Raw genomic sequence first — 20,359 nt, forward strand, 5'->3', positions numbered from 1 at the left:
AAGGGTCATGGGGTGTTTCGGTTTTCATTAATGTTACTAACCAATTTGATTGATTTACTATTGTGAATATCAATGAGGTTATTGATCCATTGATTGACATGCTGATTAGTTATCTCGCCTTAAGGTGTCTCCAATCAGGATCAAAAGATTCATTGGCCTAAAACAAGTCCCAGATTAATTAAATGACCTAAAACGGGATGCGTTAGCAGGTGCATTTTGTGAAATGTTCTTCCTTGTGTGCCGCGTTCCCTCCCAGGCGATTTCACTAAGTGAACGTTTTTGTTGGCCATTACAATACGTCACGCTTCCTCATGTTGCAGCGTGTGATGGCCCCTCCTCCGGTTCGGTTTGCCTTTCATCCCAGCAGCGATCCTTTCTAGACTTTCATGCAGGGAGCCAATAACTCTCACGCTCATGGCGGCCGTGGCGCTTTGAATTGACTTGCTTATGTGAACTTTTACACTTTTCATTTTCAATTTATGTGGCAAGAAAAGTCCAGTTAGGAATTTACAACGTCAATAATTCTAGTTTGAGCAAACGTGAGACCCATTGCATTGCAAATGCTTGCTGAGCATTGGGGATGGCGATAACTATAGGCAGGTTCTGAACATGAGATCTGTTAATCGGTGTATCTTTCAGGTGCTGAATGGCGTCTACTGTTTAGGTGTAGGTAGAGATTACATCTCTGTGGTGTGCAGCGAGAGGGCATGGCAATTATGTGTGTGGGTGAAAAGAATCTTGTGGCTGTGTTGGAAAGTGTAGTATTCTAGAATTGTGTATCAACGATTTGTAGGAATTTAAGCCTATGCAGTTGGTTGAAAGAGCATAGAATTGTTGGTATAAGTTAATTGTTGCATACTTTAAAGTAGGGAGATTTTGTGGCTGAGATAGGTTGAGGACTGTGTTTTGATTGCGTAGTTTGTGTGGTAGGACTGTAGCTGTGTATATGACTGTATTTGGAGTGGTTTATGGGGTGAGAATTAAATTATTGCATCTGTATTGATTTTAGGTTGTTTAACTGGGTAAGGAAGAACTTGTGTTTGTGTAGTTGGGATATGGCAGAGCTTGCTGTTGTGTAGATGCAGTGGTTGGAACCTCAGTAGTTGTCATTTGAGTTTTAAACATTGTGCCAGTGTTTAGTTGAAGTGGTGACTCTGGAGGTTATTTAGTTGCTGTGATGAGGTGTTTGTGGATTTATATATGTGCTATTGGCACTCTTCCTTAAGTTATGATTGGGGAAATGAGGAGTTTGTTGTTGTGTAGCAGGGGTGATGCAGAGTTTATGTTCTAACTCAAGGATGAGGAGGCTTTTTAGACTATGTATTTAGGATGATGAGGAATGAATAGGATTGGAACGAAAAGTCGAGGTGAAAATGGAGATTAAGGCTGCATACTTGATCTGAGGCAGAGACTATTGTTATCTAGAGCTTACAGAATGGGCTCTGTACCTGAACTGAGCTGTAGTAGGGTAGTGAAGTGGAGTCTGGGGTGTGCAATTGAATGTAGGTGGGGTGTAGGACTCAGTACTTAGATCGAGCTGTAGTGTGAGGTCTTGAATGTGATTTGAAGTGGTGTTAGGGTTGTCTATTTTGATTTGTGAGATGTTTGGGGCTTGGATTGACATAGGGTTTGTGGCTGTGGACTTACATCGAGATGGAGTTTGGGCTCTGTGCTTGGATTGAGAATGGGTATGAGCTTGTGTGACAGAAATAAGATAGGCTTGGTTTTGTGCATTTAGTGTCAGGTGGAGTTTGGGGTCGTACTGGGATTAAAAAGAAGTTGACGTTGTGCATTTAGATTCCGGTGGAGTTTGGGGTTGTGTATTTGGGGCTGTTGAAGAAAGGAGAGTGTGTTTGTATTCTGCCTGAGTTTGAGTCTTAGTATGCTTGAACTGGGGTTTGAGGCTGTGGACTTGAATTGAGGTAGAATTTAGGGTTGTGTCTGTGGAGTTTGGGATTGTCTACTTGGACCGAAGTTGAAGTTGGGGTTATGTAATTGGATTCATGTGGAATTAGGGGTTATTATCTTTTAAATGGAGCTTGAGGTTGTTTGTTTGGATTGATGGTAAGCTTGAAGGTTTTTGTTTTAATCGCAATGGTGTTTGGATGTTGTGTACTTCGATTCACAGAACTTGTACTTTGTGTCTGTGCTTTTGCTAATGAATGAGTAAGGGCATGCTGACGTGGGCGGTAGGGCACTACCGCTATGAATACCCTTAGACCCTCTCCGCTGCTATTGAGGGGGAGGAGGGGTGAAGGCAGAGTTCGTTTTAAAATTAGAAATTCCCTGTGCATAATTTGGATAAGATAGTTAAATAGGTCAGCATGCCTGCTGCAGGCATATGTGTGTAATCGGTCAGTAAGAGATTCCAGTCCTTAGTGGCGAAGACTGCTCCTTTCACCTTTGATGATGCAGACGACGAGCACCACTGAGTGGGATAATAGTGACACTTCTTACCAACTCTGTAAATCTGTAGGACTTTGTGCAGCCTATTGCAAAGTATATTAAAATCTATATTTTCACTTCCAATCCGTTTGCAATACCTAAATGTCTTTAATCACCCCTGCACTCACCTAGCAACTGCATATAGCCTCTTCCTATTAGATGTCCAGATGAGCTTAGACCACTTCTAGCTTTAGATGTCTTAATCATAAAAGTGTATTTATTTTATCAAATGCCGGCATCAAATGTCTAAATCTGAGACTACTTTCAAGTTTGACGCTCAAGTTAAATAATTTGCAAATTCTCTCCTACCACTTGATTAGCCCAATGTAAAGCTCAAAATCTAAAGTTTTGTCAACATACCTCATTTACCAGAACATTGGGGTGACACTAACAAAACCACACCTCAGGGATGGGGCGCTCAATTCTGAGGATTGCAGGCAGAGCCCTAGGAGGACTCTGACTCCGAGACGTGCCCCCTTGCCTTGATCCCATTTATAGGATCGAGGCACCTTGTGTTTGGATGCACCGATCAATTCTCCCTCCTTCCGCCCGTAGTCATTGATCCATGTCGCTGACTGTTGTCTCCTGAAAATCCTTATCTAATTAAACAAAAAAAAGAAAATTCACCCTGTGCCATGACTGACAGTTACATCGCCCAGTAGCTGTATTGTTGACTGCTTCAGCTTGTGAATGTCACTTACAGCAAGCATTGTCTGACTGTGTCTGACCCTCTTTGTGTGTATTGATGGTGTAATCTGTGATAATTTGCGAAAACTGTGTCTGAAAAGGGCTGAGCCCGTCTGGGAATTGACTGACGCAAGCGGAACCGAGATTGTTTGCTTTTCTCGTGGGTGCACATGACACTGTGTTCTCCTCGGGACTTTTTACATTAATCTCTTCTCTCCCCCCTCCCTTTCTTCGGCTTGTTGTAGTTCCTGGTCTGCAGTTCAGCCGCTGACCTCGAGACTCGGAGAAGTTCCTGCTGCACGTTCCCTCGCCCATGGGCTCTCCAGGTAAACAAACCATGCCACTCTTTGCTCGGTGTTATGTATATAAATGTATGCATGTCTACCCTCCTTGACAACTCTCCCAATATAAGAGGCTATTTTTTTTGCTTTTTTTCAACTTCCAGCATTTAATGACAAACCAGTCACCAGGAGAATTTTTGATTTAAACGAAGGACGGCCCTGAAAGTAAGGGTCTGTGCAGAGGTAGGCCTAAAGCGGTCGCCAGAATTGTGCTGTTTTCCCGTGTTTCCCGTTTTATTTTTTTCTTCTCGTGGGAGGACTGGGGAGTGTTTGTGGCTGTCCCGAAGAGCTCGGTGTACGCTAGAGTGCTAGAGATAAGTCCACAACAACTAAACACACGGTCAGCTAAACAACTGTGTATGTGTAAAAAGTTTACATTTCCCCTATTCTCAGATGTGCCGCTTCAAATTCACAGAGCTTCTCCCCCCCCCTTAAAAACTCAGATACAAGAGTGCTAAAGAATCTGTCAAAGCTGGCATACTTACTTTATTTGCTTTCCGTATTGAATGGCCAGGTCCCCCATTCTTTAATACCAATGCACCCCCTTCACTTTCCTCGCTGGGCCTCTCTTCACTCACCGTGAGACACCTGACCTGGATAAGATAGTTAAATAGGTCAGCGTGCCTGCTGCAGGCATGTGTGTGTAATCTGTCAGTGAGGGATTCCAGTCCTTAGTGGCGAAGGCTGCTCCTTTCACCTTTGAAGATGCAGACGACGAGCACCACTGAGTGGGATAATAGTGACACTTTTTACCAACTCTGCAAATCTGTGGGGCGATGCAATGATGCTGGGACCTCTATGTCCGGCCACAAGCCTAGAAGCCCGACCATGTAAATTCCTGTTTTAAAAAATAAAATAAAGGGCCACATGTACTAAACCATTTTACAGTCGCAACCTCTACAATTTAAGCACAAGGTTTGCACTGCCAGATGGTGGTGTTCCAACTATCAAACCCCTTTTGCGACTTTGAAAAGTCTCTCTGACTTGCTAGAGGGGTTTTGTGAATCATTATGACATGACATATGAGAGGTTGTAAAGGCAGCATTCCCCCTCTATTGAAATGTTCATTGGTATATGTCAGTGTTTTGTCACCATTCTGGTTACGAACTATTGAGAAGTTACTGACACTTAAAAGAGGTTTGTAACTAGCGGACAGCTGCCCCTTTGGGAGTCGTGTACGGCAGCCTCGAGGGAAGCAGGCAACGGTCTTCGGGCCCACTACCTCGTACCCTTGGCGCCTTCCAAAATGTGATTTGTTTTCAAGAGTAGCACCTTTCCCTTGAATGGACACAGGTGGATTTTTTTTCCCAAAAAAAGGTTCCTATTTTGGAAAGCAAATTCATGGATAGTGGTGGTCTGCTGCCCCTTGTACACCACCATCCACGTATTCTTAGCAATTCGCCTAGGGTCCTAAATTGTGACATGCCTGAATAATAATTAGGAAGGGCATTTTAAGATCCCCTAAAGATGTGAAAAATTCAATGTAGTCATTTTTAGTTTTTCTTATTAGTATATTGGTCAAATTGCAAACACATTTTCAAACCAATATAATTTGCAAATAGCATACCATGGTATGCGAAAGGTGCTTAGTACATCGGGCCTTAAGTCTAAGTGCTGTACCTGGGCACTCCTTTCATGTTTAGAAATTCCGTAGCAACATGACGTGTGTTTTTTATTTTCAGCGTTTGTAACGATCTGGGCGAAGTTGATTACATTTGAAATTGCTCTGAGAATGAAACTGGGTGTGGCGTCTGGCCTTTTCAAAGTCACTTCCATCTTTTCATGGGAAATCTTTAGGAAAAGTGCCAATTTCCCGACTCCGTTTTTGGGGCTTATTTAATAGCATCTATTTCCACTTGTCTGCCAAATGTGAAATTTTCGACAGAAAAAATCACCCACCTGTCCAGAATTCGCCGTTCGCACTGAGTTTTTCTTCAAGAGTGACCTGGATTTGTATGTTTGTTGGAAAAACACAGCATATTTACAAAAGCTGGGACAGACATTTTTTTTTCTAGAGACTGAAAATGGTGCACCCATGAAAAAAAAAAATATTCAAGCTTTTTAACTTGTACGTGAACTTCAGGATACTAACAAAATAGCCCAGTGAATTATGGCATGTGCTGCCGAAAACTTTGCGCCACCTGCTAGTCACACGTTTGAATATGATGAATTAAACTCAGCCTTTTGTCCTTGCAATGTTTATAGTGCTACAGAGAAATAATATTGTTAGTATTAACGTCCACCCTGCCCTTAACATGAAGCAGATAATGAGACAGCCTGTTTTTGGAAGAGATGTGGATGCTACCCTCCAACCCCTGTTCCCAGAAGCCGGGCTGTGCCCTTAAGATGCATTTGATGATTATCTGATTGCAAATGTTCTTAAAATCCTTTTCCATTCTTAAATTGATCCAAAATAAGCAATCTTGCCCCACTTTTCCACGGTTGCTTTACACCTGCAACACACTCTGTGGTTAATGGGAGTTAAAACAGTTAGGTGGGCACCCTCCCCAAATCATTAATCCAGAACATGCACATCAGCTCCTTTGGTGGTACCTAGATTTTCAGACGCCCTAGAACAGACGGGCAAGAGGCCTCACTGGTGGGAAACTTTAAAGTTGGCCACTAATGGGCCCAAAAGATTTACCTTCCAATATGTATAACCCCACAGAAATTGCTCTTCCTATACACAGAGAAGTCTTTGTAGCAGAAGGAGACTATCAGCCATTTTTAATTCGTCAAATGTCTGCCTGTCTTGGGAAGACCTATTTTGCACAGCATCTAGTTTGCCTTTTCGTTTGTGGTCTCTAGGCATGTATAACTTCAATCTATTTCGGTTTCTTTGTTCAAAAACTAATTTTTAACGTCTGGTTTAGGAGAGCATTTGTTGATGAGGTTCATACTATCAATCTATAGCATATTAGACGTGCATATTGTGTAATCAACACCATTGTGTCGCAGGTGAAGCAGCTTAAATTTCTGCTTCGCTATTTTGTTTGTAAGGATACATGAAACCACAATGTGTCTGTTCTGGGTATTAAGGCAAGCCAGGTGCATTGGTATCACCAATGCTTGTTTTTATTGGTTTTTCTGATTCTAATTTCCGCAGTCGTCCTAGAAACTAATTTAGTTTAGTATGTTAGCACTAGCTCAGCATTACGTAAAAGGCTTCTTGGAGAAACAGTCAAATATGTTTCCATATTAGTTACTCTTTTTGTTTTTTTAAGTTTGCAATACTTCGAAGTCAGGATACATTTTTGGGAATCCTTTGGTGGTGGTTTTGCACCACCTTACATGTTTTGTGCGTAGGACTTTCCTTATATTCTTTATAGTGGCCTGGAGGCACAGCTGGAGAAGATCAGTGTATCCGATCAGGTGAACGCAATAAAAGATCGTCATACCTCAATCTTCGCCTACAGACATGGTGGTCACACCCAGTTGCAAGACAGTATCATTTTCTGAGTTAATGTGCACTCTCCCTGGAGTATCCAGAGTCTCAGAAAAAGGCCTCATGGAGAAGTTTGGAGTAGGAGTCCTATTTGAACCATTGACTCGGCAAGGGTGATATGGTTACGTATAAAGAGACAGCCACATTTGTGATGTGGTTGTTCCCTCAGAGTCCTTGTGCTGCTGCACTGATAACTAGCTCCATGATGTAAACAAGATACACTATTTGTGGATGATAGTCCCCTTTAACCTGCATGGGTTTTTTAAAAGGCATCATAGAAATAAAACAGGGCTACATTTTTAAAGTATTTCTGATACGTTTAAGTGCAAATAATAAGGGTATGCATGAAAATAGTTGCAAGAGTATATTGTTTTCAGCCAGCTAGATCTTTTAGCAAGGTCTTGGCCCATGGTCTGGTCATTAACAGTGTCAGACATTCAGGTCTTAACTGAACTTATGAAAGGTTGAGCAAGTTAATTTTATTTTGGCACCAATCTGATGAAAATATACAGACTCAGCTAGGGCTAATTGTAGCTGAGATTGTTCCAAGTACTAGTATCTCCTTTCTTTCCTATTCTGTTGACTTTCTGCTTTTAATTTCTGTCATGCCTAGTGCTGGGTATTCTGTTCTAAATATTTTTTATTTTTGACGTAGACCTAGTAAAGAGACCCTGAACACCATTAGATCAGTGGGATTCGGGCACTTGTATGAAGCGCTGTGCTGACATAGCGCCCTAGAAAAATATTTTGCAGATTTTCAGGTTGTTAGATAAAAGGTTTCCTCTATGGGGTACATGACATTTGTGGAAACTCTCTGCGCTTTTTAAGACAAAGAGTAAGGAATGTGGAATAAAACATCTATTGATCGAATCTCTTCTTTAGTATGAAGTCTGCAGTCTACTGCTTGGGTAGATTGGAAGGTGAACATTATATGTAGATCATGATTTGTCACATTTTTAATAAAGTCCAGCTTTGAAGCCTTAAAATATTTGGGCAGCCAGAGAAGACGCATAATATATAGGCAATATCTGCCGCTGATTAGGGCCACGTAGTCTGCAACAATTTGGACGCGGTGTAGGCAGTCATATGGTTTCTTCAGCAGTTTCTATGGTGTTTTTAATAACAAATGTTCTTCTAATTATGGAGATGACTGTAAAGTTTTATGGTCACTTTGGTGGAAATTATAAGATGCTCTATCCTTTATCCGATGCTGTGTTGGATTATTAATAGATTATTTCCTTGAGCATCAGCCGGGGCCAAGAAGTAAGAATCAGTGCTCCTTAGTTGGCCTTCCCGTGCTGAGATATAGTTAGCTGCATAATGTTATAGCTTTCTCTCCCCGCGTAACCTCTACTTTGTCTTCTCTGCCGTATGTAATTGAAGCATAGAATGCAGAACTCGTATTTATCTGAAAAATGAAATAAATGTTAATTTAGGATACAAAATGGCATGCCTTACTTAAATTATAACAGAAATTGTAAACCACAACATTTAAAAGTACCTAGAAATAGAAGGTATACCAGCTGAACATAGCTGATCTGAAAATTACTCCAGAATGTGTTTTTGTAGGAGAGCCCGAGTGTAAGAATTTGTGAAAATATAGCTAAAAAAGAACCTGCAGAATACATTGTGATCTGTATTAATATTTTCGTTTATTGTTCAACTTTACCTTTTAGAGAATTTAGTAATAATATAATGTAGGTTATAAATTCTCATTGACTAATAAACTTACAGGTGCATAAAGAAAAAGTAGCATTTCCACTTGTGACCAATGATCAGTGGCAGTGTTCGGGAAGGCCCTGGTTATGCTTTCTTCCCTTTTAAGGCATTCAGAGAGACAAAGTTAGATCATTTCCGTCATGTACACAGTTTGGAGATTTAATACAATATGTGATCAGGAATATGGTAGGTAACAAGATAGAACCTGGTACTAATGTAATATGGAAAATGTGCATCTAAAAGCAAGAAAAGTGAACTTACCTTAAATATGTACTCCAAGCTAAAGAACCAACATAGGTCACATAACCGTTGAAAATGGTTGGTTGATCTGAGACTGTCATTACTGAAACAAAATTATAGCTATGAATATAGGCAACAAAAGATACAATGTTTTTTTTCCTCTAATCAGTCTGTGTGTGTTTGCGTCTTTACAAAGTGAATTGTTTGTAGGTCAAGATGAGAATGTCCTAGTTCATCCCTGCCCCATTCAATCGCCTCCTTTGGGTATTGGGTATTTATTCCCCTGTGATTTGTGCTATTGTCCAACTAAATTGCTTAAAAAACGCACAGAACAGCACAATGCATGAAAAGGGACATGCCACATCAAAGGAAGGAACATTTATGCAACAATTGTGTCCACAACCCTCCCTTAATCGTATGTTATTGCCTCTCTAATATGTCCTGTCATGTGTTCCCACCTGCTGACTGTGCACCCTGCTCTGTAGTGTTCTATATCTGTTTCTTTGAAATATTGTATGATTTTTCCTGAGAGCACAGTATAATTTGACCACTTCTCCTTTGTTTCTCCTTAATTCCTCTCACCCCTCCGTTTCCAGTGTCGTTTGTGTTGTCCAGAATGGCGGCGTGCGGTGGCACCTCCAAGAACAAAGTGACTGTGCCCAAGTATGTGTGGGACTTTCTGACCAAGGAGAGCCCTACCAAGCTAGTTAAATTGCGGGATGAGAACAAGGTCCGAATTCTTATAGATGGCGAGACTTCAGAGATTTACGTTCTACGTCTGACCACCGAGGCTCACGTGGCTGCCAATGGACTACCCCTGGCACGCAAGGCTCTGAAAGCCTTGCTGAAGGAAACCGAAAAAGAGCTCAAAAAGTCACAGCGGATGCATGAGCTGGGCGGTTGCATGGCCTTCTCGGACAAAAGCATGGGGCACGCAGCAGCGGAGCTGCACTATCGCGGCCAGACAGCCTTCTCACGTGCCCAGCATAGCAGTGGCTCCCGTGGGCCCCCAGGCAGCTCACGAGACTTCAGGCGGGAGGAGCCGGTAGTGGAGGATGACCAGGAGAACCAGTGCCCGATCTGTCTGGGTGAGATCCAGAACATAAAGACACTAGAAAAGTGCCGGCACTCCTTCTGCGAGGACTGCATCACAAGAGCCCTGCAGGTTAAGAAAGCCTGCCCCATGTGTGGGCGCTTTTATGGTCAACTAGTTGGAAACCAGCCAGAAAACGGGAGGATGTTGGTTTCAAAAGACTCCAGTCTGCTCTTACCTGGGTACGAGAAATACGGGACCATTATTATCCAATATGTCTTTCCTCCAGGCATTCAAGGGGTAAGCATAGTCATTTTTTCATCACATATCATTTATTGTCCTATTTTAAGTGAAAACAGTGTTAAAGGTAATTGATTACTAAACGCAATATTAGCACAGGGTACGGAAGTCAATATCATTTGTTGACAGGAAAGGATGAAACAACAGACCCTAGTTATTCCACGTTCACAATGTGGCAGTTTCGCCAGCACCCTCAGATCTTCTGTTGCTTTTTTGCAAAGCCACAAGCATTAGAGACTGTTTCCTTGTCTTTTAAACAACCGTTCCTCCCACGGAGCCATTCAAACTACAGGCCCTCTCTTTTCCATCTTTGAGCTTTGCCCTTCTTGGCCTCTAGCAAGTAACCCCTAACTGAGTGTTGGCAGCTGCAGATCGATTATGACCCTCAAGTATTCCTAACAGAGCTACCTTTCAGTCAGGAACACTAGAGTGCCCAATTACAGCCCAAGTGATTGATAGATTCACTTCCCATATGACATGCATGAAGGTGCCATTCGCAAAGTTACAGTGGAAGGCGGAGAGGTTAGGAGCCCTATCCACCCTCCACAACCTTGTTGGATGAAAGTAAACTCTGTGGAACTTATTAAATTGTGTTAACCATAAGCGAACAGATATGGCCAAGGTGCAAGAGACCATCCTCGCCTCCCTCGATCCCTTGCCACCTAGCTTACACACCCCCTCTCATTTCTCCTGGAGTTTAGCAAACATGCTGGGAGTATTAATTATCAATGATCTGTATATTTGAGAAGGGCCTTTCTTGCCCAGCCTTTCTAGTGTTATTTTAGCTTTGCTGAGGCTTAACGCAGGTCTCATTGTTATTTTACCTTTGTATGTGTCCAATACACGCAGATGTTTCAATAGAGAAAACGTTGTGTTTTGCAGAGCTTAATTCTCGTTTGGCAACTGATCAAAATATTTTATGTGGCTTGAAGCCCATATATCTCCCAGCTTTGAGAGCCCAGGTTTGAAGCCTGTAAGTTGTGACCTGAGCTAGCCAGGAGCCACACCACAGAGGAGTATCTTTCGTTAGGGTTTTGAGACACTAGATGACTCGCAGGGCCTTTTGTAGCATATGGAATTGTGTTGGGGATGTTGTCCTAAATAGTAATGAGAAGATATAATGCGGCTCTAAAAAGCTCCAAGTCCAATATGATCATCATTTGTTCTCTGCTCCAAAAAGCCAATCATTCAGTAGAATTAAATGGGGGCCTAGTAATATAACTGACCAAAGTGTGTTTCCCTAGACCATCATCATATTATAGCTGTGTGCATTTCATAAGCGAAGCTTGTTGCGTACCACCAGTCCATAAACAAATTACTTAGTAAGAGATTGTAGGTCCTGAAAGAATCGGGCAGGCATAGGAAATGGAAAGTTTTACAGTGTTAAAAAATTTGGTAGCGATATTGACTTAAATATTGCAATACATTCCATAATGGTTAGTAACAAGTAAGCCCATTCATGCAGCTCTCGTTTAATCTGTCAATGCAATATTGTGATCTTCAGACCCACATACCCAGATTTTTTGGAGTGTCCATCTGCCACCTTTATTGAGGGTATGTTGGAGACATTGTGGTGGGTTACGTAGCATTGACATAAATATGAAATATGGTTTTGTCCCAGTTTACCTGTAGATAAGATGTATAGCCATAGATTTGCAACCTCTGTGTCATGCAAGGAAGATAAATATTGGGTTGCTGAATGTAAAGCAAGACGTCATTCATTTAGAGGGGTACCGGGTCTACCTGCCCATTCTTTCAGCAAACATCTATCATTTGTGCATCACAGCACCACCAGTCGTTCAACTATTAATGCAAATAGAAGCGGAGAGAGTGCTTCATGCTAATGCGAATGTGAAGATCTCACCCCATTCACCCTGACCTGTGCCTAGGGAGCAAGCAGTATATTATGCCTTCAATAATCGATGAAAGGACAACTTCTGAACCACCTGTTGCAGGAAAGGCCAATGCACTGAATCTGTGGCATTTTCGGAGTCAATTGATAACAAAGCCACACTCAGTCGTTTTTTGTGATCCAGAGCTGGCGCATTATGAATACGTCTGAGGCAGTGACTGATGATGCGGCCCAGCATAAAGCCATTTTGATCATAGTGAATGAGCGTGTGTAGTACTTTGGATAGTCTGGTCCCTAAAATTTTGGCTATCACATTCACTTCAGTGTTTATAAATGATATTGACCGAAATAAGCTATACTGGGGGAGGGGTGAGGGAGGATGGCACGTTTTCCTGCTTTTTAAGATTACAGAGATTGTTGCGATCTATAAATCTGCGGTGTGAGTCTCCTCAAATACTGTGACTAGGTGTTAAGTTATGGAGCTTTGCAGAGTCCCTACCACCCGGTAATGTATCCTGGCGCTGACCATGTGGGAGTCTCTGCACACCTCGTGCCTAGTGGGGCTATTGGAAAAGCCAGGTCTGCAGCTTGCTGCGGAATTGAAGAAGTGAGGAGGAGACTCTTGTATATAGCGGCAGGTCGTGCCACGCTTTAGGAACGATGTAGGAGATGGCTGAACATAGCAATGCGTGCGTTCTAAGACACACCAGTGGGAAGCCATTTTAACCCGAGGCTTGCCAGAGTAGCTATGTTTTGGCTTTTTGTATCGCCTCAGCTGAGATGGGGAGGTCAGGCTCCACCCGCACTGCATCTGAGAAAGTGGAGAGTAGGAGAAGAGCATAGATTATTGGATGAACCAGTTCTATTTCTGAGAGCACACACTGTGCATACAGATTTTTTTAGAATGCAGCAAAGGTTTCTGCAGTATCTACGCTGTCTGATGTCAACCTCATGAGACTTTCTAGCATTAAGAGAACAATGCTTACATCCACTTCCTTGTTAATCATCTAATATAGCAGGTTCCCCCACCTTTTCCCTTATTGCTAACCTCTGTGTTCCGAAAATACCCATGCATTCTGGGTTGAGTCTATCAAAGTATATTTTAAGGAGAACAGAGCCACTTTAGGCCATCTGAGTGTGTTCTGACATTATTTTCTAGAATCTCTATTTTCTGATCCATAATATCGAGTTCCCCATCTCGATCCCTAGCTCTGCTGTTGAGTTATCACATGGCCCTTCCTCAGATTACAGTTTGAAATACCTCACAGTGGGTTAGAGCCAAGGCAACCAAATTGATATTATGTCAAAGTATTATGATGTTTGCTTCATGTGTAGTTTGGCCAAGTTCTTATCCTTCAGCCCCCAGGTGTTCATGCGACAAACACTCCTTTGTCCTCTTTCCATATCATGGAATACTGTTTTTATTGGGGCATCATCAGAGAGGCCTCTGTGAAGAAAAGAGCCTTGTTTTATACGAGTGGTGTATGACTCTGGGACAAAGATTTAATTAATAGGCGATGCAGAGTAACGCTGAGCTGAGTAGTCAGCGTACTGCCTCGATTTGCCGTTCCATCTACGCCATGTGTCTACAAGTCTCAGTGAGGCCGTCCACTTGCAAAAGGCCTTTGGTATGCTGGAGCAGGCTGATGAATGCACGTTGAGAAATGCATTGCCCACAAAGCTGAAGTCACCATGGACGATTGTCAAACCAGGGAGGGACAAGGAGTCTATCAGTACTTTGTAAAATAATTCAAGGCTATCCCCAGGTAAACCTGGAGGAACTTAGTCACTAATCAAGGACCACACTCAGCTACTCAGCACGCCGCTCACTCTCAGAACCCTGCTCAGTGCATCTCTTTGTATAGCTGTTACCGTGAACAGGAAGAACTTGCTGGGCATGATAGCCACCCCTTCCCCTTCACCCCCCAGGAGCCCAAAGTAAACTCTCAATATACCCTTGTGTACCTGTGGTGACCCAAAAATTCATATTTAGTGCTGGAAAGGTGGGTCTCATGAAGAAGGAAAGCATAGGAGCGTACTTCTTGACATATTACATTACTGTCCTCATAATAATTTTATTGTTTAGCCCATTCAATTCCAGGGCGTAACGCACTATTGTCCATAGGTTAAACAGGGCGTTCTGATTTCTGAATAGTCCATGCTGAGCATGATTGGGCTGAAAGGGAGGCACACTGCAGGGAGTACATCTCCACCATCCACTACATCTGTGTTGTGACGAGGACCTGTGGTGGGACGCACTTGTTACCTTCTATCTTGCCCACCTTATTTCAACTGAGGTGTTGTATTCCTCTTTACATGTCGGCAGTGGACCAACACATGCCTGCAGTTATGTTGTGAAACCAAATAAACCCCCAAACCAAAACATTTTGAAAGACCCTGACTCCCCCAACCTCCACTCATTCTATATTTCCTCCCCTGCGGTGTCTGGCACCGTTAAAAATCTATGAACATTTAAGTCTAACAGGAGGTGTACATGGGTATGTCCCTATGGAGATCCTAAGCTTCAGCCTCCACCATCCACATTGTTTGAGCGACTGCCTTACCATGGCCACAAACCGAAACTGATACTTCCTGGCTGGACCATTGAACATCAGAAGTGTGTTGGAAGAATCAGTGGAGTCTGATTAATGAGGAGAGGTTGCATTATGCGAGATCGAGTACCATGAGAGTACTGATTTGACCACAGGAACAAAGCATTGAGGTCAAGGAGAAGAGGCTCATACATACACTGAGAAGAGCACCCTCCCCAAGGTCATGCTGCGCGGATTCGCTCACCTCCTTGCTATAGGGGTGTTGGGAGGAGGTCCCTTGCCTCTAACCCAATTGCTGATATTGTACTGTTCTTTTTTGGGTTGTGTTCGTCTTGTTCTTTGACCCAGGCCCACTTGGTTTCAGGTGTTTCAAAAAAGTAAGTTTTACCCTGGTAACTCTGAGCTTGACGAGAAACATCAAGTAGTATTCCAATTGAAGAGCTCTGAGTTTTTGTATAACTGCCAGAAAGGATCTTGTCTCTTGCTGCGCCAGGTATGTGTAGTCTGGGAATATCCTTCCTTTCTGATTGTCACACAGTTCTGATGCGTTCCTCCCTCAGAATGATGTCTCTCTCGCTAATTATTTAAGGAGGTGAGCAACATGGGTCTTGGTTGGGCACTTGGGGGCCTCTGTACACCCGTTCAATATTACAACATGGTGAGAACTTATCAGCTGTAATTCAGATTTGTAGCCAGATGGTAAGAAATTGATCCGCAGGCGTGTCTTCTGCACCCTCTGTCATGCCCACTGTACAGACGTTTCTCTGGGTTCTTCTTTCATCCTCTTCCACTCTTCCCTCCAAGCTCCTCAACACCTCCATTAAGTGTGAACGTTTTTATGGTTTAATTATTAATTGAATAAAAATGTCAGTCAGTTAAAGAGTGAAAGTGAAGTCTGCGTGGTCTGTGTTTTATCTCCCACCGCCGATACTCTGTTTTCAGCTTCTGTGAACCTTTTAGTTGTCTTGCGTAGTGGAAATGTGAGGAGCCAGCACCAAATGCAGATCATGAGGCAAGTAAGGGGGTGATTGGATGGGACTAAGGTGAAGGAGACAGCTAAGGAAGCATGAATAGGAATTTTGGTTCCAAGTATTTTCTCTGACAGATGCACATGGAGCTGTTACACAGCCTATCTAATGATTCTTGGAAGAATCAATATTCAGTGACACATTTTAATGAGGTGGGACATTTTAGAAGTCTAATGCATATAATCTGCAGCTTTTTTCTCCGTAACGCTGTCAGTTACGTGTAGCAACCTGTTGTGAAAAACTCATCTGTATTGCCCCACTCATAATCAGTGTGGGTAAAACATTCCAGCGTTCTGGTTCCAAACATTTTCGGTTGTGCTTTGGCTTTTCATTAAAACGCTTCACTGTTTGCCATCTATATGCTTATTTAGTTATAATGTTGATGCATGACATGTGCCTTCAAAAGTGTTTTTTTTTATATAGTCCTATGGACAGTAAAGTGACAACTCTATTAGTTTGTGATTGTTGTTTTTATTTATAGATCTTGATTTTAAATTGTTTATTGCTTGTAAAAGCTATTCTGTGTACTGTTTTCTTGAGTGAATCTTGCAGCCTTGTTGTCAGCTTGTGTCTCACCCTGTTGCTAGTATAGCTTCGGCTTTCTTAAGGCAAGGAAGTTGACATTCTCCTTGGAGAATACTTCCCACAGTCTGTGCATATGTGAATGATACAGTTTTTGTTTACCCAGCCCCAGAACAGTGTAGTTTCTTGTGGGGGTGAAATGATACCCTTAGATAGCTAGTATATTGGGGAGGAGGTTGCGGGTATGGCCAGCTTAGGCAAACTAGCATGTTTGGGTAAGGAGTGCAGCAGCAGGAAGGGGACATTAAGGCTTGTGGGGATGGAGGGCAAATGCTAGGCTGCCTAGCAGCCTTAGATGCTGACCTTTGTTGATGAGGAGACTAGGAGAGGTCAAGCCTTTTCTGACTGCTGATTGACATACTGGCTGACCTACCCATCTAGCGCATGAAGGGGAGGGTACTAGTGTGGCTTGTGTCCCTTGGCATCTAGTATGCCAGGGAGTGAATCTGTAGGTGTCTGGAAGCCTTAGACATCTGGCATTCCAGTGGTCCCTTTATGCATTGAGGGGAAGAGGCTGAGTAGCAACATCAAGCTTGCAGAGAGGGTGGCATGGAGGGCTACTGAAAGGTTGGTGATCAGTGTAAGATTTAATCTTTAGTGGAAGAAGGTCAGCTTTTAGTATGATTATAGCCTTAGACCTACGATACGTAGAGCCTAGACTAGAGTGTCTTGAATACTACATTACCGGGTAGGCTGTCTGGCAGCCTAAGGTGACTGAATCCTCAGATGTGCTTCTAGAAATGGGTGGGTGGAGTTTGGGAGCACGGACCATTGATACTCAAATTAAGAGGGGTGTGACTTGCCTTTGGGAGAGTGACAACCCCATCCTTGCATAAAGTGTGGAATCTGTGCTGTTCTAGTCATCACCCTGTTTGTGGACTTGGCTGGCCATCTAGCAGGGAAAGTATCACCTGGTACCTCCGTAGACCTTCCAGACCTAGATAATACTGTTTAGTGCCTCTGATGCTCATCTGGAAGTCTTCAGTTGCATTCTTTGCTGGAAGGCAAGAATCAGCCGAATGTTTACCACCTGGGTGTCCATTTCTTGGAGGTGTGGCAGGGAACTCTTATCTGTTTTCTTTCATTGCAAAAATGACTACTTTTAGGTATCTTAAATATTACAGAAAAACAGCTCCCTCTTTCCAGAATAAACAACATGACGAGACTGCAGTGCATTTCTGCAGCAGTGCATACCACATTGAATTTCTCATGAGAAAGAGGTCATTTGTTCAGAATCTACCAGATACTCTGTAGACTGGCTATGTGTTGTCTACTGACAAAAGTATTTTCTGAGACTTGCTCTGCAGAGCCCACAGAGGCAGTTTTCAGCAAACAAACTTCAGTAAAATATAATCCTGAATTATTTTCTTTTAGAAGAGTATTACTGTATTGGTGGAAATGTTTTTATTTTAGTTTTCCCCTGAAGAGTTTGCACAACCAACAACTTAATCTCTAAACAGTATATCTTCTATTCATATCTATATCATGACTGTGATGTTGGCCATATTGCCATATGGACATACTGTATTGATATAAATTGATGGTGGATACGGATGTTGCTTTAGTCTGAAAATGTTTCCATTTCTGTTAAGTAACAAACACATTTTATGTCTCATTTTAGGCCTTTCGGACTATTTTGGGGAATTTTTTGATGCTGTTCATTTAATTTGTTAATATAGTTGATAAAACGTCTTTTCCAGGAAATAAAGCAAAAATGTTCTTGTACATCCCGTTTTTAGGTGAAGCACACAAGCGCTTTGACCTGTGGTAAGTATTGTGGGCCTTTAACCATGCCCATCTCAAGCCCGCCACTTTGATTCGTTCCTGGGCTTCCCTTTCAAAAATCACTTGATGTCTTCGGTAAATGCTTTATGTTTGTCCCGTCTTGAGGCTGTTTTGGTCACGCCTTGCAGACTGCCCCTGTTACGTGGATTTTTGCACGTTTGCCGATAGACTTCAGCGTAGGTAAACTATTTTTTTTTCTTTTGTCTCCCCCCTTCATGCTGCATGGCGGCCATGGCACTCACAGCGCTAACAGGCACAGCAGTGTGAATTCGATGGGCGGCATTGAAGCAGTGGTCACATTGTTCACAGTTACCTAATCAGAGCACAGTTACCTAATCAGAGTAATTTCTTGTGGCTCTCCCCTTTAAACACTTGAAATTGGCAAATGCTTTATGTAAAACAGAAATCCTGAAAGCGAAAGCGGCTCTCCCGGCATAGCAGGAGAGCCGATACTACCATATTCACTGCACCTGAGAAACTCACCCCATAATACTTTGAAGGGAATTAGTTTTACAAAAATGTTTTGCTCATAACTCAGTCTGTGGTTGTCCTAAGACAATGGGGCCACCACAAAAAAACGTTTAGCACGACACACTTTTTCTGCCTAGGTCATCTATGGGTCCCCACACTAGATTAGTGGGGACCCCAAAATAACCCCTGCCACCAGTCAGTGTATGTTTAAGCTCTCATGGCTGGAACTTTTTACAGCTGAGAATAGTTAATGTTTTAAGGGCCTTGATTGTAATATTGTTGCAGTAAGCCTGCCAGCCCTGAAAATGCGTAATGCATTATGCCCTCTAGGGGCTAACTATTTGATACACTGCATTACTATCTGCCATTTTCTTTTTGTGGGGTTATTCCTTCTAGGAGCTAACTATACAGTTACATGACCATGTTTGTTACAAATGCTATTTTAATTGTGGTGTCTTCTAGGGACTGTTCTAAGCTTTGCAGTCATATCAACATACTAAAATATTTGTGGCTTGGAATCTTGCTCCATAATGCTTTGCTGGGCATTCAGCCTGTGGTGAATGGGACCACCTTCAAAACAATGGGACTACCTTCAAAACACTCTTTTTGTCTACAACATCGCTGGGTCTCCACACTAGGTTAGTGAGGACCCCAAAAAATAACCCCTCCCAACATTCAGTGTCTTATAAGCTTTCTCATGGATAGAACTTTTGCTTTACACCTGGGAAAAGTTTTGTTGTAAAGGTCTTTTTTGTCATAACACTGCAGTAATCTTGTTAGACCTAAAAATGCCCTCCAGGGGCTAAGTATGTTGTTACACTGCAGTACTTTCTCCTATTTTTTTTCATGGGGCTATGCCGTCTAGGGGCTAACAATATGGTTACATGACCATGTTTCATACAAATGATATTTTTGTTATGGTGCCCTCTAGGGGCTGTTTTGAGCATTATAGTCAAATGCAAAAAAAAAAAAAATCTGCTGAAGGTTTATATGATAACTGTATATGTTTTAACAATTTACCCTCATTACAATTATGACCATGATTCAGGCCAACTTAACATCTTATTATACAATGACTGTTTGAACACTCTTGATATGTTTGGGTGACCCTTCTAGTTTATTTCTCCTCTGTAGCTGTCTTGTGTCTTTTTGGGGAAATTGTGTTAGTCAGCCAGCAACTCTGATTGTGGGGTGGTTAAAGTGGTATTCTATTGGAATTAGCACGGCAGATTTCAGTTGGGATGCTAAATGGCAACATTTTCCTTTTTTACTGCAGATAGAGGAAGAAGGTAATTGGAAGTACTTTAGTTGTATGCAGGGCCACAGGACCTATTTGGCAGGAAAAGACGAAATTATGAGGAAGGGTTGGCCACTTTATGTGACAAGAGAAGTCCAGTTATGAATTTACAATGCCAATAGCTCTAACTCAAGCAAATGCAAGATCTATTGCGTTGCAAATACTTGATATAGGTAAATTTAAGGGTAATTAGCTTAACTCCTCTAGAAGGTATCCTGAATGTAATCCCGCTTGGAAGTTTTTTTTTCTCCATTTCAAGGCAAACCTATACAAAGGTTTGGAAATGACGCTGACAATTTTTCATTTGAGAGCTTCTGCATGCACAAATGTATTTAGCTTCTGGGGTCCAAGGAACTCCGATGCAAAACGGGCCACCACACATAAGCAACATCATATTAATTCATATGAAAAAACTTGGAGTTTGTCCTTATGTTTAAGTATGCGTTGAAATCTATGTCGTGGTCTGTTCATATCTAGCGTGTCCGTCGCTATATGACGCCTACTGTTTACAGAGCGTTACTAATGATTGCTATGTCTTTTTGTGCCTGTCTCTCATTTTCTTTCTGTACTTGTCTGCCTATC

General features: G+C 42.3%; 1 protein-coding gene across 19 annotated transcripts in view; it reads left to right on the top strand.

Moving 5' to 3' along the window:
* DTX3 (deltex E3 ubiquitin ligase 3) overlaps positions 1 to 20,359 on the top strand; it is a 222,425-nt gene that overhangs the window by 145,559 nt on the left and 56,507 nt on the right. For 10 of the 19 annotated variants that reach the window (XM_069230815.1, XM_069230817.1, XM_069230822.1 and 7 more), the window contains 2 exons: positions 3,378 to 3,458; positions 9,474 to 10,210. In XM_069230815.1, the coding sequence (XP_069086916.1) occupies positions 3,446 to 3,458; positions 9,474 to 10,210 (750 nt within the window). In that variant the 5' untranslated portion in view covers positions 3,378 to 3,445. Of the gene's footprint in view, positions 1 to 3,377; positions 3,459 to 3,577; positions 3,657 to 9,473; positions 10,211 to 20,359 lie in introns of all 19 variants that reach the window. The other 9 variants (XM_069230827.1, XM_069230826.1, XM_069230832.1 and 6 more) reach the window with 1 other exon arrangement.

This window comes from Pleurodeles waltl, chromosome 4_2 (assembly GCF_031143425.1).
Source record: "Pleurodeles waltl isolate 20211129_DDA chromosome 4_2, aPleWal1.hap1.20221129, whole genome shotgun sequence".
Lineage (NCBI taxonomy): Eukaryota > Metazoa > Chordata > Amphibia > Caudata > Salamandridae > Pleurodeles > Pleurodeles waltl.